The sequence below is a fragment of the Galleria mellonella genome, unplaced genomic scaffold (genome assembly GCF_026898425.1).
Source record: "Galleria mellonella isolate WM207_F2 unplaced genomic scaffold, CSIRO_AGI_GalMel_v1 utg312, whole genome shotgun sequence".
NCBI classification, from domain to species: domain Eukaryota; kingdom Metazoa; phylum Arthropoda; class Insecta; order Lepidoptera; family Pyralidae; genus Galleria; species Galleria mellonella.
Window position 1 is genome coordinate 4,981,774 of NW_026442074.1, and position 25,113 is coordinate 5,006,886.

The following is a 25,113-nucleotide window of genomic DNA, read 5'->3' on the forward strand; positions in this document are numbered from 1 at the left end:
CATCAGTTGCTATTTTTGTCAATTCGTAGCTAAGAACAAGGAATGTCTTATTCTTAGATTCATAGCAGGCTAGCGTATAGAAAATGTTATAGATGTGTGTGTTGTGTGTTGTGTGTTGTGTGTTGTGTGTTGTGTGTTGTGTGTTGTGTGTTGTGTGTTGTGTGTTGTGTGGATGTGCGCACTAGCTGTATCCCGTAACTTCGCCGGCGTTAATCAGTAAGTTCATAAAGTATCCTATGCGCTAAATTAATATACAACCTACCCATATAACAAATTTTATTTAAACCGTTTAGTATGTTTTCTTAAAAGAATAATTTTAATCATTCATCCATGCTTACAAACTGTTATATTTATAATATTAATTGGATTTTGGTTCACAAAAGACGAAACACCTACTTCGAGCGTCAAAACCAGATATTTCGATTTAAAAATTAAATTATTAAACCGATTTTAAAATTTCTTTGGAACCAATCCGAAAGAACCTAATTATATCCTTTCAGATAAAGAATAACTATTATACATATTGGTTTACAAATGACGTATTTCTAGGGTAACAAATAGATAAAACCAAATAGGAAATCACGTCTCATTTAAACGTCGGTTGAATATATTTACAAACAGTATAGGTAATATGTTTTTAATTTTATCTTTTTTAACTTTATCAATTTTATCTTTTTTAAGCTTTTAATTCGGATCTGTTTACAAATTTTAATCGACATCTACTATTCATTGCTGAGCCGTTTCTTTGTAATCGCTCGTGAAATTAACCACAGTTACACCAAATAATTAGATAATAATGTTCGAAAAAAAAAACATTCATTGTAGCCTAAAATTACTAATAATTTATTTCGATGTAGCCTAAATAGCAACTGAATCCCAATCTTAATTTTCATTATCATTCAGATCATAAAAAGCGAAAGTTGCCTAATTTGATAACACAGTCAAATAACTGGTACTTTAATGATATTAGTTTTTCGATTACGATTAATAATTACATTGAAATCAAAATAATAATTGAACTTCCAATTCGTTTGTTTGAATACATGCATCGAAACCGATGTTATTTTATCAAAGAACATTCAGGAACATTCTTTTGCAGAACATTTAAAGCTACAATTTAAAAAACGAATCTGTCAAAAGGTATTTGTTATTGTGTATGTCTTTCGACTTGACCCGATACTGATTTATTCGTATTTGAGTGTAATTTTTCACTTTCTGCAGTATTTTCAGTGAACTGTACTTGAACAAAAATAAAAATGGATGTTTATGGATATCCTCCATACCAATATTCACAATCAGAGGAACTAACTAAACAGATGTTTGCTCAACAAGCGATGGGAACTTCATTGCCGTACAGTCGTGACATTTCAGGACCACACGTAATGCCAGTACCATCTGGCATTCCTTGGAACATGCAGGGATTACCCTGGGGTATGCAATCACCGCCTCACCTCGTACAGTTCACAGCACAAACTCCAAATGTGGAGACCAAAATAACATCAGTAATTCATTGCAAACGGAAGAACTTGGATGTTGAACCGACTATGTAAGTATTGGAAATGATATATTGCTATATATCTCTACGCTTATTCTTTTCTATCATTCGTCATTTGCCTCAGGCATTATATATATATATATATATATATATATATATATATATATATATATATATGTATGTATGTATGTATAAATTTATTGATAGATGCAATTAAACAACTATTGCTTGTTTGTTTGCATGCTTGTTCTGCTATGTTTGACACTTTAGTTATTCATATTGTGTCTAAACTATTACATGACTCTTTTTCTCAATTCCCTTACTTTTCGACTTGCCATGAAATTTGGAATACATGTACTATTTGCAATGGAGGAGAACAAACTATTGCTTACATGTATTTTAAATTTGGAATATACATTATTGTACCATAACTAAAGTAATAAAAATCTTTGACAACTTTTTTATAATCATGATATTTAATCATTGCAGACCAGCTAAACAATTAATAACAGAGGAAAAAATGGCAGCACATCTCAATAGTTTGCACATATCATCTGAATACACTTCGCACAGTCTTGCTTATGAGGATTTTATGGATGTGAATATGGAAATGCCCTCTACATCCACATCAACATCAATATCGGATAAACTAAAGGACAAATTTACTATAGTTTTATCAGAAGAGGTAAAGAAAATTAAAGATCAACCTCTACTACCACCTGCCCTTATTGAGAGGTTAGTAAAAAAAATTAAATGAAATCTAATTATAGTAGTAGTGAAAAGTGTAGTCACATAATTTGTAAGGCTTTGAGAAAGGCCTATGCCTGGTAGTGAATAGATACAGACTGAAATAATGATGATAATGAAATAAAATTTAATAGACAGATTTTTAACATGAATGCTGTAGAGATGAGAGCTTTGAGAAGTATGTATGGAATTACGTTAAAAGATAAAGTAAGAAACAGTGTGATTAGAGAGAAGTGTGGACTGAAAGACGATGTAGTGACATGAATCAAAAAAGGAATGTTGCATTGGTTTGGTCATTTGGATAGGATAGACGAAAGAAGAATTACGAAAGAGATTTTTCGAGCAAGAATGAATGAGGTAGGGGCCGCTCTAGACGGACTTATGTTGGCCAAATAGGTGATGTGCTGAAGAAGGGCCAAATTAAAAGTACCCGTAACTGGTAAGTGTGTATAAAAAGATTAATCAACGTGAATGTGGAGAAGGGAAAGAGGTTTGTTTGAATCAAAGCATTTGACCTTCCATTATTTCTGCCTATCCTAATGGGAGACAGGCATGACAGATATGTATATATGTATCTTAAACATATTATGTTATTATATATACTACTGAATGAAACATGGTTTTAATTTAATTCAGTATCAAAATTCTACATGGTTTTTTATTTAATGGATGATGATGGAATAGTAACCCTGCACTAACAGTATATACTGGAGGGGCAGCAGTGAGAGATAATAGGTGAGAATGAAAAGGCAGGTCAGTTAGAACATTGTGATGAATGCATCTGGAATTCAACACAATGGTTTCCAGGGAAAACCACATGGAGGTTGACTGGATAGGGTATATTGCTAGGAATGAGACTGGTAGTCTGTATTATTAATAATCCTTTCACCCCCGGTTCTACACAGTTGCCTGTATACAAAAGTTTCCAGTAAGCTATAGAGAAATTTATATAGCCCAAAGGATAAGCAAACTGAAGTGGCAATGGGTTGATCACATAGTTCGAAGAACAGACATCTGATGGGGAAGAAAGGTTCCTGAGTGATAACCCCATAGAGGCTCACTCCTGGAAATCATTATGTTGAATTCCTCACCTCACCTATCATTATTTACTGGTGTCCAACCAGTGTATACAGATAGTGCAGGCATTACCATTCTACAATCATCCATTAAAAAAACCCATAGAGGCAAATGAAATGAAGGGTGTCCTTCCACTAGATGTAGTGATAACCTCAAATGCTCAAATGCTGAATTTGAAAGAAATTTTCCCAGAAGAAACAATAATAAGAAAGTATGTTTTTATAAGAACTACTTTTTTTTTCTGTACAAATTCTTCCAGTCCTGTTCATATTATAAATGTGAAAGTCTGTAATGATAAATAGATAGATGGATGTATGGATGAATGCTTGTTACTCTTTCACCCTAAAACTACTGATTGGATTTGAATAAAATTTGGTACAAAGGTAGGATATAACCCAAACTTAGCATATAGCATATTTTATACACTATATCCTGTGGTCAAGCCCACAGGATATATCTAGTATTAAAATTTTAAATTAGAAAGAAATTAAATTTATTATTGATCCATTTTTAATTGTTACTTATATGAATTTTTCTTTGATTTACAGATTAGAAAAACCTCAGATGTCCCTAGTAGTGTGGAAACCCCGGGAAAATATATTGGAAAAGTTAAAAGATGTAACTGAGCAAAAGACTGATTCAGAGGAGGAGCAGCCTAAGAAGAGGAATGGTTTGTTAGTTGCTGAACACAGTGGTATGGATATAGAGATGTGATGGATTTTTTTATAATATTTCATATATAAGCTCTCGAGTCATTATGCATGTTTTTTTTTATGAACTTTACAAATATAGTTTAGGTGTGATAGAAATAATTGAACTACTTTGTATAAAACCTGCTAAAATATTATCAATTTCTTTAAATATATTCAAATTATGCATATATTTATATATGAGTATGTTAAATTTCCATATTATCTTTTGCCTATAGATTGGAATAGCAAAATTACATCACAGGATATACTATTACGCATGTAGTATCCATCATGTGTTGTGTGTTGTTATTTCTAAGGACTAAGGTATGGTTTCTTATCCTATAATTACACTGCCATTGTTCAAGCTTTCCAACTAAAATTTTTTTGCATGGCTATGCAAAACAGCTGGATTTTAGCAAAAAGTTTTTGCTGAAATAAGTGAGATAAAATTAGAAAAGCTAACAGTGTACTTTTGTGTGTATTCTAAATTCGAAAGTATTGTAAATAATAATTACTAGAACAAATTACTGTACTATAATATCAGATTTGTGTTAATTTTTTTTAAGCAGGCTGTACCCATACCATTCGAATATTATTCTATGTGTTATCTTTAATTTGTGAATTTTATTTTTAGGATTGACAAATTGAATAATACTTATATTCAATTCTTCATATAATTAATAACAGAGTTCGAAAATTAAAATATGAATAGAAACTTTATATAACGATTTTTAATTTAATACATTTAATTTGTAAGAATTGATTTTAGTAACAATGCAAACCATTATCTAATACTAACATAAATTTTATAATAAAGCCTAGACATATACTATTCTATTTCGTTTTGAGATCAGACTTACTTAATCTAGCCTTTTCTTTGATCTAAGATGTTTAAGTAAATGCCCTTGATTCAAACAGTGCATTACGAGAGTGTAACGATGCGTGTGAGAGAAATTGATTCATACCTCGCTTTACCAGCTAGTGAGTATAGGGTGTAATATACCTAGAGCTCAGTAGCTGGCAAGGCAGATATGTGTACCATGTGCACTGCAGAATATTTGAAAAATATATGACAGTTTTACCTACTGTTAATTTTGTCTTTGAACCCTGTGATGATAAGTGTATATTTAAAATAAGTTTAATATAATATAGTTTTGTAAGCTCAAATTGTACAAAAATTATAAATTATGAATAAAGTTTTGTTGAAATACGTGATGTATGTGTTTTCTTAATATGATTCAAAATTTAATAATAAATACCGTTGGATATATCACACGTTATTTAGCCCTAAATAAAAATTAAAGTTTTTTTTTGTACATAAAATATGTACTTAAAAAATGTATAAGTAAAGTTTTTTTTTACTTTTTGTCATTAATATTACTTACAAAAGTGGTTATCTCAGTACCTCTCAGTCACTACTAGTCAGTCAGACAAGGGCCAAAAGAATTTATTAATAAATAAATATTTCTATTAGGGCATACATGCAAGAACAACATATCGGACATTACTAACTTGTTTTATCTCTTATCGTATTTACATGACGGTATTTTTAAGGGTGGTTATTAAATGGCCTTTGGATATAAATCATATACAAGTTTAATGCCGTGTGGTCTCGGCATAAAATAGGCCACTTCTTCCGTTCTCGTGCGTGTAAGAGGCGACTGAGGAAACTTAATTGTCGATAGATGGGCAGCAGAGTCCCTCTTAAAACGTTACTAAAATCTAACTGCTGTTGCCAATTCACAAAATCCATTTTGAACAAGGCCTATGTTCGGCAGTAGACAGTAGATGGCAATAGTAAATCTAATTGGTTTTGGTATGATACGAATGTAATGATGATTTTTTAAGAATATTTAATGGATTATAGAAAAAAAAAAATAACAATATTAAAAACAATTTTTATTACATATAGATCACAATATCAAAGGCTATGAGTTATTTCACTTATAATAATACTTATTCAATACGCCTAAAATACTGATTATACAATCCACATAAGAAATTGGTTCTAAATTCTTGTTAAACATTTGCTATCATTCGTTTATTGTTGCACAATATTAAAATTTTTCAAAATAACCGCTCTAATGGACAAAATTAATATGGGTCAAGTACGAGAGTATAAAACGGTTTATCTAAACAGAATTTTAAAAAATTAAGTGAATATATAAAGATTTATTATTTAAAATACTTATTATTTTTAATAAGACAGACTTTCTTTGCTTAAGACTTGAACATATGTTAAAGACGATATTGTAGTAAGTCGTCTAAAAGTGGATTAAAAATCTATCTCTTGTAAGTTCAGCATTTTTGTGATAAGATACGTTTTGTAATTAGGTAGAGTTTAAACTTTAGAAAACTAACTTTTCTTTTCTATGGAATTGAGAATATTTTTTTTTAATTTTAACCAAATTAGTAAATATGCAATTTTATTTTATTTTTTATAAATAAATAGACATATAATAGTTACTACTACTTACTTTTTTTAGCGGAGGACAATTTTATCAATCGGTGCCCATTGGTAAAAAGATTTTCTGTGTGGTAACAGAGTAAGAATACAATGGGGTCGATTCTGACGCGCTATTTCTTTAATAGTAGTAATAGGTTATTACTAAAATTAAAATTTTTGTTTATTGTTACAGCGAAATCTTTATTTTTAGCACCAATCTTAGATTATAAAGGCTATTATTATGGACTAAATTGTTAATAAATTTAAGTCAAAATTATTAAAAATATAGTTTACATTAGTCCGTAAAATAAAGTTATATTCACGAATGTATAAAATTAAAATAATTAGGTTGAGAGATAGGTTTAGAGACATGACGTTGCAGAATCAATCACATCAATTAGCGCGCGAAAATAGAGTTTGTATACTGACGCTTAAGGCTGACGCTTATTTGAGAGGGGGATAAGTTCAAATCGCAGTGGGCATGTTCATACTTTCTTGCACACCTCTATATTGGCATTAACTAGTCTTACTAGTATAGTTATATATTATCTATGGTTATACATACATATATAGCTGTATCTCTTGGATTTTCAAGAATCTAATAAAGAATTATTATTGTGGAAGATTCTTTGGTGGATTGGAAATTATTTTAAGTAGGTACTTAACTAAAGAGTCAGTCAATTCTGTGATGCTTTGTCACATTCACCACCAGTCTTTTTGATCCATTTTGGATAAAGAAAAAAATAAGCGGCATTGAATGAATTTGAATTGATTGCCGACTCTGGAATTCACACGCTTGGCATGTACAATTAAAAATATGTGGCTTTATTACTTGGCTTAGTTTATGTATTTATTTAATTTAAATATGTATGAGTTTAATAATTGCCGTAAATCGGTGGCTTGCAACTCAAACCAGGTGTCTAAAATCAAATCTAAGTTACACTTAATCCTAATGAAATGAACTAATAAAATTATAACTATTAATATCAAACTATATACATAAATAAAAATAATCCTAAGTAATTATATTATTAACTATTATATTTATTTATAAATTTATATTTATTATATTTTTGCACTTTTTTTTTAAATTACTTACATTTAATTAAATATCTATTTACAATTTATACAGCACCATGTTCTTACATTATCTTAACATTTTTATATTAATCGTTATCAATCAGCATATATTGTAACAAGTTATAACAATAATATACAATATTTCCATATTTTATTAAACCTTAGTACTTAATATATATGTAATTTCATCGTTGATTATGGCAAGTAAACTATATTTATAAATGGATCGACATCAGAAATGTAAAACATTCTATTTTAAAAAACACAGTGGGTGGCCAGGTTTTTTGATGGACGATAGTGGAATGGTAACCCTGTCCGCGCTGTCGGGACACCACTGAGTGACGATAGGTGAGTATGAAAAGTCTTGCACATACCTATTAATGTTGTTAATAAATAAATTCTTTTTTTTAAATAAATTTTCATATGTGGATATTTAATTAAAAAAAGTTAAATATCCCTAATTTATTAACTATTTTTTAAACTAAATTATTTTTTATTATTTAGCTGCCAGCATCAAATTTATCGATAGCTTTATAATTTAATTATGTTACAAAATAACTTCAAAAGTTTTATGCCGTGATATTATTTAAAAGAAATAATTAAAAAGAAAGGAAGAACTGATAGATTTTTGAAATACTAAAAGACAGGAAAATGCTCATTCATATTTAGGCTTATCACGCATTGCTGACTGGAAGCCTAATTTGCCATATGAAACTAGTGCCAGCTATGAAATTCAGTTTTACGGTAAGTTGTCATAAAATTAATTTTCATCAATAGTGTCACGTGTAAACCTTCATAATTTTAAAAAATTAAAAACTGTTTTGTATCAGTGTAATTTTTTAATAGAATTACGTAGTGATGTACCTACTTGCTACAAGCTGGTGTCGAGTGGGTAGGAAGTATATGAATTAAATGTAATAAGGAGCGATCCTATGGATATGTCACTTCCTTACGCCAAAACGATCATAAATATTTTCTAGAGAAAAAATCAGGAGTCCAATATGGTTGCTGTATTGATTTATAATAGCTTTAAAGATATTTGTAATTTATCTAATTTACAGTTTTCTATAGCTGTGTGGTCCCGGCATAAAATAGACCAACCCTTCCTATATTGTAGGTGTCGTAAGAGCCGACTAAGGCAGGGCAAGGGACGGACTGAACGTCCTTCTTAAAACATATCTAAGGTCTGAATGCGATTGCCAATCTTTCGGAATTGCCAATTCTTCTGCCAAGTGTGGCAATTACTGGCAAAACCCTCCAAGGGGGAGGTTGGTTGTTCAACAGTGGTCAGTTAAAGGCCGATATGATGATGATGACAGTTTTCTATAAGAATTCAAAGATTATAAATCCATAATTTGATAACATAAAATTTGGCAACAAGCTTCTTCTAACAGTTATTCTGTTTGATAATTTGCACCTTATGAAATTCAAAGTGCAGGATTTATTGTTCGAAATTCTCAAAATATGTTGAACTTATTGTGTAACATCTAAGAATATTTTTTAGTTGACAACAAGTAATGGATTTGAAGAGTGGATTATATTCAGATCGTATTCAGGTATTTGTATCTATTCTATTTTTATGTTTTTAGAGTCAGTCTTAACCTATTTGGAGCTTCTGGGCGATTTTTTGTATCCCCTGATTACTAAAATAAACCCGATCCTTTACTGGCGTGCCCCAGGGCTAATTTTTAACGAAGGCTGAGATTCAATCTCACCTGAGTATAAAAAATTTATTCACTCCAACAGTATCACTTTTCTTATTAGGTCCGCTCGTTTGGCGTACTTTTTTAAATTCCGTACGCTCCTTTAGTCTCGACGATCTTAATCGTGCCATTCACGAGGCCGATACTGCATGTTTTATTATCTAATTGGCAATTTTAGGTACAATTTGCAAATTGTTGATTCAAATACTAGGATTCAAATGCATTGCACACTTTTCAAAATTTGTAGCTGTATTTAAATCCTTCTTAAATTTTATAGTTACCTATTAAATAAACTGTAACAGCCTCGAAAGCAGAAAGAACTATATTTAAGCCCGTTTTCACGTTCACCAGATGCTAATTTCTTAAATTGTACCGGATTCAAAGAACATTGTTAATTATACTTGACAAATAAAATAAATATTCCAGTAAATTGCACGACTGCAAAAATTTCCAGGAGAGTCGGATTTATATTGTATTTGAGGTTTTCAAAACATGTTGACCTTAACGGTAGCTGTGTCCAAATCCCTCTTCATGTTTTCCAGCTGCTCGATGTCTTGCACGGAGGTCTCACACTTCTGTACTACAAGTGAGTGGTAGAAGTGTATCGCAAACGCTACGAACACTATTAACACTGTAAAATAAAAGAAAAAATATAGCATTAACATAATTATTATTTGGGGATATATAAAAAGAGCCTACCTTAGTGGGGAATGGGATTGTTAGAATTGGGGTCTAACAGACCCATTGCTAACAATACACCCTATCAAGTCGTCCTCCACGCGGTTCCCTCTGGAAACCATCGTGGTTAATTCTAGCGGAATTCGTCACGATGGGCTAACTGATCTGCTTTTATCATCACCTATCATCCCTCACTGGTGCCCCGCCAGCGTATACTGATAGCGCAAGCGGGATTACCATTCCATTATTACTCATTAAAAAAAAAAATAAGGGCCTACCATGAAATATTCGGGACCGAAAGAAACACAAATTTGATGTTAAACATTCATGATACATAACGTCTAAAAATATAATAAAACAAAATGAGAGATTTAATATTAAAGGAGTACCTTATAGTTACCTAATATTGTATATTTTTTTTATTGTTAGGTAAAGGAGAAGACGATTTACCTAATGGGAAGCGACTACCGATGTGCATGAACATTTGCAGCACAAGGAGAGTAGCTTTTTTATATGCAACTTAGAATGGCAAACAAGCTGACGACCTACCTGATGGAAAGTGGTAACCGTCGCCTATAGACATGAGCAGTATCATGGACATAACAGGGTATACTGTTTCGCCTATAATACCCCCATGCGTTGCCATTCCTTAGGATTCAGGTGTTATTCCTCTGTACTCCGTAAATTTACTGCCATATCCCACCCTTCTAAACGAAACACAGCTATGATAACACAACTGCTTCACGGTAGAAACACGAATGGGACAGAGGTGCCCAAGCAAATGACTTTTGTATAAAGTCTTAATTTGTTAAGGCTTATGTTTTGTTAGCCTTTTAAATGATTGTAGGCACGTTTTGTTTTGTTATTGTATTGAGATTAGTGTTCGATTCCATTCATGTTTTCTATCATATTAGAGTTATTTGGTTAATTGGTGAATTATTTTTAACACTTTCTTGTACAAGAATGTAAAAGCAAATCATTACCTAACTATCTATATAACTCTACCTAACATATGTATTTTTATATGTATGTATTTATAACCAGAAATATACCTGGTATGACAATGACAGTAGCTGCAGTGGCTGCTGCAAATGAGTAGTCCCAAAACTTCACCCAACAGAGTATCGCTATTTCTACTAGGAAAAGGAATAGACCTGCAATCAAACAATAATATATATCTATAATAGATATTTATAGAATATTAGGATTATTGGCGTAAAATCAGTACATATTCGAGAAATTTCGAATAATCATTGAATTTTGTATTTGTACTCATGTTTATAAGTACACTTTAATATGCAAATTGAATTCGAAATAATAAAAACGTATTATAGAATATTTTATTAGTGACAGTAAATATTTTTCCCAAACATACAGGGTTAGTTGTAGTTTAAAAATTCGTCTAAATTGGATTGACAAAGAGCATGACTCGGACAGTTTTTAAACCCATGTCTTGTTAGAAAAAAAAATACATTCATATAGGTACATAGCAATGGGGCTGGTAATTTATTTTGTTAACAATCATTTATGAACTTAGGTATAAATAAATAAAACAAATTGAAAATTACTTTGTACAAAAAATGGATTTGATAAAATTAACTATTGAGTTTCTTGCAAGTTTTTTCAGCACTCGTAACAATAAACTTACCTAAAACAGTACTAAACGCCCACGCCAGCTCTATAAACCCTCTCATTCTCTCATGGGGTGAATCCCTCAGCGCCACCCCTGGCCCACCGGGCGACTCCATCTTGCTCACAGCGTCTATATTAGGTAGGAGGTACGTGGAGATCATAAGGGCGAATATATGGACTGCTACCAGTACAGTGGTACATACGGCAAACATCACGAACAACCACTCAGGAACGTTCGTGGGTTCGTTAATTTGCAATTCAACCATTGCCACCATAGCGAAACCTGGAAATAAACGTACGTGAAAATTAATATAATTAATTTCATAAATGCTATTGATTAATTTAATATAACAATTAATATAACGAAATGAAATGAAATTTATTTGCCAGAAACATTGTAGATAAGATGTTGCATTTTTCAACTTTACAAGATTTCGCTACATCAAATGACATGCATGAATATTAGTCACTGAATTTCTTGAACATATATTTATTTAATTTTTTAACTACTTATTACATTGTATAATTTTAACAAAAACATAAAAAAAAACCTGCTGGTATCAAGTATACACTTTGGATTATGCATTATAAGTAGTCAACAAAACTACTATAAAATAAATAAAAGTGATAGAAGAGTTATGTACAATTAAAAATAATTATAAAATAAAATTATATTTTACCTAAGTTTCAACACTACATTAATGTCATAACAAGACAAAACATAACGACAAAACTTAAGCAGCGTTATGGTGCTTAATTTTTATTTTAAATTCATTATAAATTAATTATGTATATATTTTTTAAATTAATTATAAATTAAATAATGTGCCAATTTGTATAGACGTCGTCAAGTAAATTACAAGATGGTGGTAGGTAAAACTACATATTAATTTAAAACTACATCGAATGAATACAGATATATAAATTGGGATTATATTTTTGTAAGTAAAAGTGAAAATAAATGTAGAGTTGGTATGTTGGTAACATAATTCGATTGATAACGAGCTCTTAAGATATCTAAAGGCCGATTAGACTAAAAGAATAAGAGCTAAGTAAGAACTCATAATCTAGGTCAAATCTAATCAAACCTGTGTCTACTTCTTTGTGCAATCATTAAAAGTGACTAATTAGCATACGATAAAAGACAATCTTAACAACAAATCACGAAATTTGACAGAAGAGGGACAGGCGATCATAATGTTTGAAGTATTAGTTTTTGTTATGGAATATGTTAGGACTAAAATTATGTAACTGGTGATTCCCGACGCCATGCCGTGAAACGAAATATATATATAAAAAAAAACTTTATATACCTGATAGTAACTCCGATGTGGTGGCAGTCGCCTTGAGTTTCGCTCTAGACATGTGTAATCTTCTCCACGATAAACCATCTGAGAGGCCTGTGCCTGTCGCTGGCGTCTCCTCGTTCCATCCTGGTGAGGTCGGCATCGTCAACGCTACCTCGCTCATACTCTGCAATTGAATTTTTTGTTTAATTAATAGATTGGCAGCTACCGGGCATTGACATTTTATTTGTTACAATTCACACAGGCAATTCTTTGTACTTCGATTTATACATTTTAAATTTAATTTTTATTTTAAATATCGAATACTGTAGTCACAGTATGCTAAGACAACCTAATGCTATGCCTAACAAGTAATATATGGCACAATGCACATAATTCCAGCAAATGGGAAGAATGTGGAAGGATAGGTTATGAAATTCAGTGCAAAAATATAAGTTTATACCGAGTAAGGTCTAAACTGATCATCATGATTGGATACTCGCAGATCAAAAATTTTGAGTTTGGCAAGTATCGTGAGAGCACGGTGATGGTGTTAAATGTATGAAACAAGAGATGAGTGTAAAGAATAAAAGCCTCTTGTATTCTAATTCAATCCCTAAATAAAGTGTAAAAATAGACTCAAGTAGATATAATACTAATATCTACATCTCGATTCTACTTAAGCATTGAGTATACTTATAAGTAACAGAGTCTTTAAGTTCAATTTAGGTCATCACTAGAAAATAATGGAAAATATTCATTTAAAAATGACATTTATTTATGTTTATTTATTTATTTCTCAATAAATAAATAATAAACTATAAATCAATTGCCGAATGTGTATACATATTACTTGAGAACAGCTGCACTTGTTTGGCTATTTTTTTTTTGTTGTGTTTATAACGATTAGTAAATATAATGTTTGTAAAATGGTACGAAAAAATAAAAAGTTGGGTAAAAAAGGGACGACTAAATTTTATTTATTAATTTATATTTATGCAAACTAGAGCAACCAGAAAACTGAAGAATTTTAATTCTAAAGTTGTCGGTAACCTCGCCTTATTACACGTTGGACATACTTAAATTAAATTCTGGGATATAAAAGTTAAATTGAGTCCACAAAATGTTTTGAATTGGACTGTTGTAATAATATTATAGTCGCGGCCACGATACAGTTTTTATATTACTATCTTAAGTAGGCAGTGATTATAGTATTAACCAGTTTTACATATTAAATATAAAAAAAGGTTATCTGGAAGAGATTGCTTAGTGGCCGCGTTTTCTATCACTTCTCATTAATATTTACTAAATTTATTATTTTTTTACTTGGTGCAATAAAATGTAAAATAAATAAATATAATAATTATAACTGAAGTCTGCTTTACAATTCAATAAACTTACTTTTATTGACTGGTTACATTGACAAGGGCTAAGATATCCAGGACTTAGCAACACGGCCGTAGTGGATTTATTGGAGACCATTCCGTTAGGTGTGGCACAGCCGTTCGGACTTCCTCCGTTCTTCGGAACGTAGTCAAGACTGTGTGTTGGCGTTATCGAAATTGTAGGACTGTCCGTTGCATTTACTTTAAATCTGACAACAAAAAAAATCTTTTATACAATTCGGAGTGACTCGGAGTGACTCGGAGTGTCTCGAAACCCGACGACCCAGCTAATGAAAAATAGTAACGACCTAAAGATATGTCCAGCACTACGGTATTAAACAATGCACAGTGAAATTCACGATACCGTGTTCAGAGGACTGAGGTGCTATGCCTGCATACCCAGTAATTAGTATGTAAATCTTTACATAACTTATTGTTCATAATAATTTCTTTCATAAGACATAATTATAACAGTATTATTGTTTATTTTTACAAGTAATAAAATCGATTATTAGGAGTGACACAAGAATGAAATCATGCACGCAACTATATTTAAAATAAAATTCAGTAACGCGTTAGACTCGGGCTCGCTCCTAACTCGGGGCTCAAACACTTCGAATTTTCTTAATTACACAATATTTATATGTTTAGTTTATATGAAATAAGAGAATCAAACCTTAAAACGTTACATTTTTATGTTCAAATTACTTCTTAAAATATATTCTTTTTATAGATTAATTCGCAGTTAATGTTATTATAAGATAATAGATTATTATAATATTAGATTTTAACTTTATAAACCAAATATTTATTAAACATTGATGATAGATAGAAAACACTCACTTTAGATGCAATTTTTTTTTGTAATTTAAGTAAGAAAACACCTACTTGGATGAGGGTATAACAATTTCACAGTTAGTTAAACTACCCTTAGTTAAATAATAAATTGTGAATACACGTATTCTGTCAAAAAAGTTGCTAACGAGGCATTTGTAATTTATGTTATAAAGTTTTGACTGGTTTAACATGATATAAAGTTTTGTTATGAAGCTCTCATAGATAGTTGGTATTATTATTTTGTTCGTAGTGGCGTAACAATTATGTTATTGGTACATAGGTTTGTTTTTGTAGATGATTATAAAATGGTACTCTCACTTGCGCTATCGGTATTCGTTGACGGGGTTGCAGTTTTTTTCTAATGGGTGATAATGGTATGGTAACCCCGTCTGCGCTATCGGTATACAATGGCGGGGCACCAGTGAGAGATGACTAATGATATAGGATGAAAGCAAGTCAGTTAGCCCATCCTGACGAATTCTACTAGAATTAGCCACGATGATTTCCAGGGGGAACCATGCGTGGAGGTCGACCTGACAGGGTATATTGCTAGTAATGGGGCTATTTGACCCTATTACTAACAATACCTTTCCCCCCAACGGGGCTGTAGTGACAGATGATAGGTAGGGATGAAAGCATGTCAGTTAGTCCATCGTGACAAATTCCACAAAAATGAACCACGATAGTTTTCAGGGGAACCACGTGAAGGTAGACCTGATAAGGTATATTGCTAGCAATGGGGCTTTTATTTCCCAATTCTAACAATTCTCTTGCCCCCACCCACATTCTGGTAGTACCTACTAATGTTATCCATACTACTATCTTGGTCACTAACAGAAGTTGATTAACGTAAAATAAGATTTCTAAATGCCCTAATTTTTGTACTTATATTAACTTTAGATCTACGATATTTATCCAATTTTCGTGCTAAGCTTGTTGAGCAAGTAATATACGCAGCGGAGTTTATGGGTTTTGGAAGTCTATATATATATAAGTTTTCATCAACTTTTGATACTGACTGTACCATAGAAAAATATTATTCTTTTTTTACCTACCGTAATCTAAAACAGCGATTCCTAAAGTGAGTTTCGCGGAACTTATGAGTTCCGTAAAAAAAATCATCGAAAATCGGTTCCGCGAAATTAAGAAAGAAACAAGAAAAGAATAAAGTGTTTCTAATAAATATTGAATAAAGAATAAAGATTAAAGTGACTTTTAAAATATATAAGTTTACAAACGCCTGGTCTAAAGATTAGCCATAGTTCTCGTTTTTACCTATGCTGGATATAGGTAGGTACTTATTTGTCATACTGTTAAGATGGTCAATAACACTATACCAACCAATTAGATAGCTAAATAAAACATGGTGTTACTCAGAAAATGGATGTTATTATAGACACAAAATTATTAACTTGGAAATTACGTTTGAACGTAAATGTTACAAACATTTAGCACTTCTGTATACCACAAAGATGGCTTTGTATTTTTAGAGGACTTATAAGAGTATATGCTAACTAGTTATGTCTGCGAATTTGTCTGCATGAACGGGACTTAATAATTGATTGTTATAAGAAGTAGTCCATGTATATAACTACCTACTTATTTGCGCAAATGAAGTTGTGGATTCGATTTCCGGCCAACATAGAAAATTGATTTTAGTATGAGAGTTCTGAGTTGTGTCCTCGGATATTTCGACATTATTAATATAAAAAAAAAAAATAACAAGAGCAGAGAAGAGGCCCGCGAAGAGCGAAGAAAGAAGACACCACGCCGGCATACACAGACCATCAGTGTATGCCGGCTGAAGAACCCAGCGACCCGGAGGTTGTTGCCTCCGGAGTTGAAGCCTGGGTAGAGCGGTTTACCCAGAGGCCCCTACCTCGCCCGCCCACACAATATAGGGCGGGTAAAGAGATGACTATGATGATGATGATGGATATTTCGTTGGTTGGTTACTATCCTATCTTGAGGACCAAGGGATTGGTGTGTTTGTGTGGCACTTACTATTATTACTATTGTAACTCTATCGAACAAAAATTATACTTTTGTCTTTTATAATAACTATGTTAACTCGTGTTGAATTCGTCTTGTAGTATTGGGGATTTACCCAGTTGGAGTTTTTTTTAAATTAGACTGTGAGTATAAAATATATTTGTAAATAACTTTGAAATAGTGAATTTAATATTTAACATTTTTATACTGTCCTTTTCATGGTTTAACTGTTTAGTTCCGGGGGGAAAGGGATTGTTAGTAATGGAGACTAAGAATCCCATTGCTGGCAATATACCCAACAAGGTCGACCTCCTCGCGGTTCCCCCTGAGAACCATGATGGTTAATTCTTGATGAATTCATCATGATGGGCTAACTGGCCTGTTTTCTTTCTCATCACCTTCACTGGTGCTCCGCCAGTTTATCCCTTTAGCTCAGGTGGGGTAACCATTCCATTTTCACCCATTAAAAAAAACCGTTCAGTTCCTTGAATAATTTAATATCGACAGTGCCCTTCTTGAAGCTAAATATTTCGTGTACCTATGCCAAATTGTATGAAAATTCTTGAAGCCTTTTTTATTTTTATCAAAAAATGACAAACTCACTTTTACATTATATAATAATATATAATTATTTATGAACTGTATATTATCTATTTTTATTAATAGCAAAATTAAAATAAACTAATTGAGTTATTATTCGACAATAGATTTTCCCAGAATTATACTAACAAAAACCCGACGCTGAGTTTCATTTAGCACCTACACAACGAACAATATTGGATTATGATTGAGTAGGCACTAGGTAACTTCATTACATATTATTAGTAGATAATGAAGATTATATATTTGACCAATGTTATTATGTTACGTAAAATTATGAACTCCTACGAATAATAATATTGTCACGAAAACAAATATAAGTACATGAAATATTATGACTATTTTAGGGCTTGAAGATTTTGAAAAATTCTTTGGATATCTACAATATTTTTTCACATACACATTAATTTAATTTTGCATGGCTGTATTTCGGTTTGAAGGGTGGGGTATGGCAGTGAATTTACAGGGTACAGAGGAATAACACCTGAGCCCTCAGGAATGGCAACGCATGAGGGGTATCATGGGTGAAACAGTATACATTGTAATGTTTTTTTTACCTCTTGTATGTAAATGTTTTTCTATACTTTTTTTATGTTGTTATTACTTGTAATTTAAGTACATGTAAGTGTTGTGGGTTATTGAAATAAATTTTCTAAATTTTCATTCATTCATAATGTCTGTCTGTAATGGTACTGCTCATGTCTATAGGCGACGGTTACCACTTTCCATCAGGTAAGCCGTTAGCATGTTTGGCATTATAATTTGAATAAAAAAAATTTAAATATAAATATTAATAGGTATATACAGAAGAAACCGTAATCATTAATATCTTTTTAAGAGAGTGTTCTACTAGTGAATTTAAGCGTATTTTTTTTCCAAAAAAAGATGTATTGAAAATTTGTAGTAGAAATAATAAGTAGTAGTAGAAAATTGTAGTAGTAGGGGAGACTTATATTTTTTGTTATTTATCGAGCCACGTTTTAAGAAACCATAATATTTTTCACTAAGGTGAAAAATATTATGGTTTCATTTGAAAATGAAACCATAATATTTTGACATGATGACAGGTGAGAATGAAAAGGCAGGGCATCAGCCTATCATGATATATATAACTGGAATTCAGCACGATTGTTTCCAGGCGGGATCATTTAAAGCTCGACCTGACAAGGTATATTGATAGCAATGGGACTGGTAGTCCGCATTACTAATAATCATTTCCTGACTCGTCTATTTGTTCGTCCACAGTACATGAGGCGAAAAATCGCCATTTTAAAATTTTTATGTCTTGAAATTTTTGTTCTAGTATGGTTAGTTTCTTAGTTTCACGTATGACTAACAGCTTGAGATGGCTAATATCCGATATCTATATATTGTGTTCTTCTGGACATTGATGACCATCCATCGTGATACCGGTCGATATTAATTACGAGCGGGTTCTTTTTTTTGATACTTGAAAACCGATAGTTAATATATCTGTTATTGGGTCAATATATAGAATAGATATGGTAACTACAATACATAGATACTGCTATATATTATCCATCCTTACTAAGAGCTTCGATTTTAAAGGATAGGTAGATGTGGTTTCTACATATAATAAAAAAAATATTCATGAATCAATAACTCACTTTGGTGGCGGGTCGCTGTCATAGTAAGGTGGCTTCCCGAACAGGGCGAATGAATCGCTCAGCCCCAAACTCTTCGGTCGGTGCTCGTGCTTCTGTCTGTAGGCTCTGTGGGACCGATCGTACAGGTGGTCTGACGTGTGGTACCTTTGTAACGAACGCTGTTTGGGCTTGCCACTTGGCGGCGTTTGGGTGCATTGGTCGCGACTCAATGCTTCCTCCACGCTAGTAACAAAACTAGCCTCTGATATCTGGAATGTTAAGATATTTGTATAAGACTCCCGTGATGTCCCTTGCCTGAATTAGGATGAAAATTATTTCTATGATGTGGTTCATCTTGGTACTAAATTTCATACAAATCAATGGAATAGATAACGCTGAAATGACTCGTTCAATTGTTTAAGCGTTATCTATTTGGTAACAAACATCAAAATATCTTAACAAATTTTCACATCTGTGCTTAGAATGTGTCATTTAACACTTGTGTTATGAGTTCATGTCTCTACTATACGTGTTCGACCTACGTAAAAATAATAAAAATGAAAAAAAAATTCACGACTATAATTTATGATGACACAGTCATGGGCATTTGCCATTGCAGTGATCGTAATATTCAATATGCCTACATTTCCACAAGTATTTTAAATTTAAATATGCCTACAGCTATCTCTCGGATTACTTTGGTTTATGGAATGGATCAAAAAACTAGAAAAAAATTTTGAATCCCCCATACAAACTTAAGATATTTAAGACTGAAGAAGAACTGTGAGAAAAAGTAACCGTATAATTGTATAACCGTCTTCAGGGTTCCATCTATCTTTATACCAAATTTTATCATAATCGATCCAGTGGTTTAGACGTGAAAGTGTAACACACAAACTCATTTTCGCATTTATATTATATTATTATATTAGTTAAGAATTACTTCTTAAGGTGACCTGGCCCTTTAAAAAGATACATGTGTATTTCTTAGCTTATATGTCTTTGCTTATAACTGAAAGCTTCGCTCATATATCAAGGTGGATGCCAGACAATTCTGGGGTGTGTATGACCCATTCGATTGAAATGGTGGTAATGAAAAAAGACGTTAAAGAAAATTATTTTAGTTTTATCCCGTAGTGTCTATTCTGCATTTAAATCAATACATTGTTGATAATGTCCGATAAAGCGCCACTTTGTGGATGTATTTATAACATAACAGTGAGCTCAAACGAGCCGTGACACTACACCGACAACTGTGGGAAACGGCTAGAAAACTGTCATTTCACTGATTGCAAGTTGTTTAGCGGCGATTATGGCGTGACATTGACATTAGCAATGATATTACGACGTGTCATCACGTCAACGCTTGGAGGTGTCTATTTTATAGCTATACTAGTTTTTAACCATGACTTTGTACGTCGAATTAATTGTTTATGTGAATTCGTAATGTAAATTATACCGGCATTTGATCTTGAAAGAGGGCCGGCATAGCCCGTAGGATAAGCAGATTAAGTATCAATGCAAATGAAGTGGCAATGGGCTTTTTTTATGGGTGAGAATGGAATGGTAACCCTGGCTGCAATAACGGGATACGCTGGCGGCTGGGAGCACCAGTGAAGGTTGATCGATGAGAATGAAAACAGGCCAGTTAGCCTATCATGATGAATTCATCAGGAAATAACCATGATAGTTTCCATGGGGAACCGCGAGGAGGTCGACCTGGTTGGGTATAAGTGGCAATGGGCTAGTCATAACTCGAAGAACCAACAATCGATGGGGAAAACAGTTTATGAGTTTCGACTCCGTACAAGCAAATACAGATGGCGAGACAACTTCAAATGCATTACAGGGAGTCAGTGGATGTCGGTGGTACAGGACCGTTCATTTAGTTTGTTATATCTTAACGTCACGCCTTTACGGCTTAAGTAGACGACCCAGATGGGTCGCCTGCTTGTATGTAAAGTGTTTACTGTAGCCTTTGGACGCCCGTAATAGCAGGGAAAAAAATTTTTTTTACCCTTTTGTTGAAGAATATAGGAAGAGCTGTAGTGTCTTAAGAAACATTGACGGGGAGCTCATTTCATAACCTGAGCATTTGTGGGAGGAAACATCTCTGAAACCGCGCTGTATGCGACCATTCTGGCTTTTACGTATGAGGATGAACTTCTTGTTGATGGCGAGTTAGATGGTATACGATGGAAGAATGTGGCCATGGGCATCATATTGAACAATTCCTCTAAGCATAGTCCGTCGTATTTTTTTCATACTTAGGAATAGCAACGCAAGACAGACTCCATGGATGTCAAAGTGTAGTGTAGTATCGACAGTCCGCTTTCATTTTAAAAATGCGCAAAAGAAATTTTACGACAAATACCGGTAATAAACATTATGAATTTCCATAAGCGATGAATCTATGTATAATATTGTAAGTCGTAAATTAATATTGATTATTCATACTATGACTCAGTACGTCTATAGTTATATCTTTTCAAAAGTGCAAAATAACATACGTCGTGACAGACAATACGAATACGTTATTACCAATAAGTCAATACTAATAAAAACCATGTCAAACGCAGTTATTGTCGGTAATTACATGTCGGTACATAACTTATGTAAATAAAGTTGTTATTTAGAATGATAAATATCTTCTACTTCATCTACTATAAATACTAACACAAAATGTACTCTGTGATATTAACATTACAATAACAGAAGGAGTTGTAACGCATGTGGATGCTGAAAATGAAGTATATTTACTTTATTTATTTATTAGACATAATATTCAGCGCTATCTAGTAAAAAATAAACAAAGCTTGTTCTATCTATAGATATATTTAAATATTTTTTTAAATACATGCTTAATCATATATATATATATATATATATATATATATAGCAATAGGAATACTCATGAATATAAATGTGTGTATTATTCGGGGATCGAACCAGCAACCATAGGAAGGTGAGGTCAAGGTCTTTATGATCGTTAAAAGTAAGCTTTAAAACAGTTAAACTGTAGCACAGATAATACATTAGTATATTTATGTTTATGTACTATTATTTATATTATGTATGTATGTTTCATGTTATGTATTAGAAGGGAAAAAATGTTAGGACACTTGATACATCATGACGAACTTATGAACGTTCTAATAGAAGATAAGATAAAAGGAAGGAGGAGAAGAGGGACAAGGCATAGTTACATCAAGCAGATCAAGGAAATAGTTGGTGTAAATATATATATAATAGTTGGTGATAAGGCCGCCTTTTGTATATGCACATTCTGTATAAATACTCCTTGTATACATCTCTACTGTGCGCAATAAAGAGTTTATTATTAATTTTTTGTTTTAATTATTATTACTATCTGCATTAACTAGAGATAGTATTAGAACTTAATATTATTACGTTATAATATGTGTTGTGAAAAAATATGTAGTGACATTTTGCTCTGTATAAAGCGAATTTAGTCGTGAGCACATGAAATAAAACAATAAATGATAAAATATTTCTTGATACTTATATCTAGTAGTAATAGTTATTGTACCAGAGGGAGACTTTGTATAAAAGTCGTTTGCTTGGGCACCTCTGTCTCATTCGTGTTTCTATAGTAAAGCATTTGTGTTTGCATAACTGTGTTTCGGTTTGCAAGGTATGATATGGCAGTACATTTACAGAGTACAGAGGAATAACACATAGGTCCTCCGGAATGGCAACGCATGGAGGGTATCATGGGCGAAACAGTATACTCTGTTATGTCCATGGTACTGCTCATGTCTATAGGCGACGGTTACCACTTTCCATCAGGTGGACCGTCAGCTTGTTTGCCATTCTAAGTTGCATAAAAAAGTAGTGGTAACATTATTACCAGTACTACTACGATTAGCATATTTAAGATTATTTTCCAGTGTGGATCTGTACGAAATCACGTTTATATGCGTTTTGCTTAGCAACAAGTAGTTTCTGCAATGTAAAAAAAGTGGCTGATTTAATAATTACAAAATTAAATTGGGACTAACATGGAAGTAAATCTTATTGATCAGTACTGGCGTTATAATCGCGTAACAACCTGGCAAAAAATCAGACCAACTAGTCTTTTGGGAATTCTTTTTTAGGAAATAAAGGAATTTTGGTTCATATACAGATGTAAAATTCAAGCTATGCCTATATATTATAGATACATATATGAAACTTAATGAAATGTAAAAGTATGTTAAATAACGTAATCCATTACATAAAATTAGTCCTAGTGTTCATTTTTAAAAAAATCTCAATTTTTTCTAGAATAAATTTAATATTACTAAAAATAAATAAAAAATTAAATTAAAATTTTCGAAAAAATAACAACCTGTATCTGTACCAAGGGCACTACATAATAATAGGTATGTACATATTTTGTACTGTGTACTGCCGTTGATACAGATATAGGTTGTTCCTTTTTTAAAGAAATGGGTTACGTTAATTAACATACTGTAACAAATGTAATTTTAAAAAACATACACATAAAATTAATTTGGGACGACCTACAAAGTAAGTGACCATCTCGAAATAATTCTTAAATATGTATCAAATAAAACTGGCTTAGTATGAGTGTGTGGACTCACACACTAAGGGTTCCTTAATAAAACAATAACAGTTTAACATCATAACTTAAGTTTGTTACAGGTTTTTTGGTAATTTCTGAAGTATTAATACTAATAGAAACAATCTCTCTTTCACATTACCTTTATAAGCACATTTTTTTTTTGTTTTGGTCATTTGACCCATGTTTCTTTGTAAAAAATATTCAGTTTCACAATGTTAGAATCTTAATAAGTGACTACGTTATACCAAGTCTATAGTTAGAAGTATCCCTTAAGTGGATATTAATGATTTAGATTTCATTTGAATAGTAATTTAAGGTTTTCACAGTTACATGTTACGTCTTATTCTTAACAACAATAATTTTTATTGTTTTAGGTATATTCTTTTGTCTCAACATTATCTACAGATAGCAGACAATATGATGGAATTATTTACTTAAATATTATTTAAAATGGAAAAAAGGTGTCCACAGATTTAAAATATGAATAGTTAAAATATTTAATTATTCATATCCTGTATATTATTATATCCTTTATATTCATTTATGTAGACATATTTTTATATTTATTATTACATTTCAGAGATAGTGGCCCACTAGTATTAATTAAGGTACCAATCCGCTTTTCGACGAACGAATTAAACCAATAATAATACACACAGTTTTTTAAGATTATGTTCTACAAATAATTTGATATTTTGTTCCATAAATAAACCTTAATAATAAACTGACTTCAATAGTGACAAAATTAGTATGTGACCAACATGAGAGTAAATCCTAGCGACTGCAAATTTCGTTCAGGATTGGCAGTATCGCTTACAATTTTGAACATAACATACATAGAAATACAACAGGATAACTTTCGTCTTTTTATTGTATCAATGAATACTTTATTTTTCTTCCTTATCTTTATATTTCTTTAATTTAATTCATTTTCCCACGTTTATCACATCTTTAGATGGACATTTGACAGCAAGGTATGTTTATCACGAGTTCAATCACCGATCGCTTCGGTATGAAGTGACTTCTATCGCTCTGTAGTAATATAGAGTAATAGATCTTTAATTATTTTTGTTACTATCATATTATATTTAGTAATTATGATGTTGATATTAAGATTTAGTATCACAAAATGAACCATAGAGAATTGCAGATATTTAAATTTTACAATGAACTAATTCATTGGTAGGTATATGCAATAGGTATGATAATATAGGTATGAAATTTAGGCAGTGAATCAATAATTAGGCGAATTAAATCGCGTGTTCATT

The 25,113-nt window shown here is 31.9% G+C and overlaps 2 protein-coding genes across 8 annotated transcripts in view; one reads left to right on the forward strand and one right to left on the reverse strand.

The window, feature by feature from the left end:
* The first annotated feature begins 195 nt into the window (after nt 1-195).
* Nucleotides 196-5,226, forward strand: LOC113515148 (uncharacterized). 3 transcript variants are annotated; one of them, XM_052895825.1, is made up of 4 exons: nt 196-216; nt 1,222-1,546; nt 1,985-2,230; nt 3,868-5,226. In XM_052895825.1, exons 2-4 carry the CDS (start codon nt 1,257-1,259, stop codon nt 4,031-4,033), a joined length of 702 nt encoding a protein of 233 aa, XP_052751785.1. In that variant the 5' UTR covers nt 196-216; nt 1,222-1,256; the 3' UTR covers nt 4,034-5,226. The 3 variants fall into 3 exon arrangements, with proteins under 3 accessions (XP_052751785.1, XP_052751784.1, XP_026755110.1); XM_052895824.1 differs by lacking the exon at nt 196-216 and adding an exon at nt 1,014-1,140; XM_026899309.3 differs by lacking the exon at nt 196-216 and having other exon boundaries at nt 1,147-1,546.
* A 667-nt stretch (nt 5,227-5,893) lies between these two features.
* LOC113515146 (calcium release-activated calcium channel protein 1-like) overlaps nt 5,894-25,113 on the reverse strand; it is a 54,590-nt gene continuing 35,370 nt past the window's right edge. For all 5 annotated transcript variants that reach the window (XM_052895820.1, XM_026899303.3, XM_052895819.1 and 2 more), the window contains 6 exons: nt 19,279-19,526; nt 14,238-14,430; nt 12,864-13,023; nt 11,567-11,833; nt 10,971-11,072; nt 5,894-9,871 (listed from right to left, as the gene is read on the reverse strand). In XM_052895820.1, the coding sequence (XP_052751780.1) occupies nt 9,726-9,871; nt 10,971-11,072; nt 11,567-11,833; nt 12,864-13,023; nt 14,238-14,430; nt 19,279-19,526 (1,116 nt within the window). In that variant the 3' untranslated portion in view covers nt 5,894-9,725. The remainder of the gene's footprint in view (nt 9,872-10,970; nt 11,073-11,566; nt 11,834-12,863; nt 13,024-14,237; nt 14,431-19,278; nt 19,527-25,113) is intronic.

Bases quoted from the DNA above. Each gene is read 5' to 3' on its own strand.
- LOC113515148 (XM_052895825.1), top strand. From the start codon at position 1,257: ATGGATGTTTATGGATATCCTCCATACCAATATTCACAATCAGAGGAA. The intron at 1,547-1,984 runs GTAAGTATTGGA...TAATCATTGCAG, and splicing joins TTGGATGTTGAACCGACTAT to ACCAGCTAAACAATTAATAA. The intron at 2,231-3,867 runs GTTAGTAAAAAA...TTTGATTTACAG, and splicing joins CCACCTGCCCTTATTGAGAG to ATTAGAAAAACCTCAGATGT.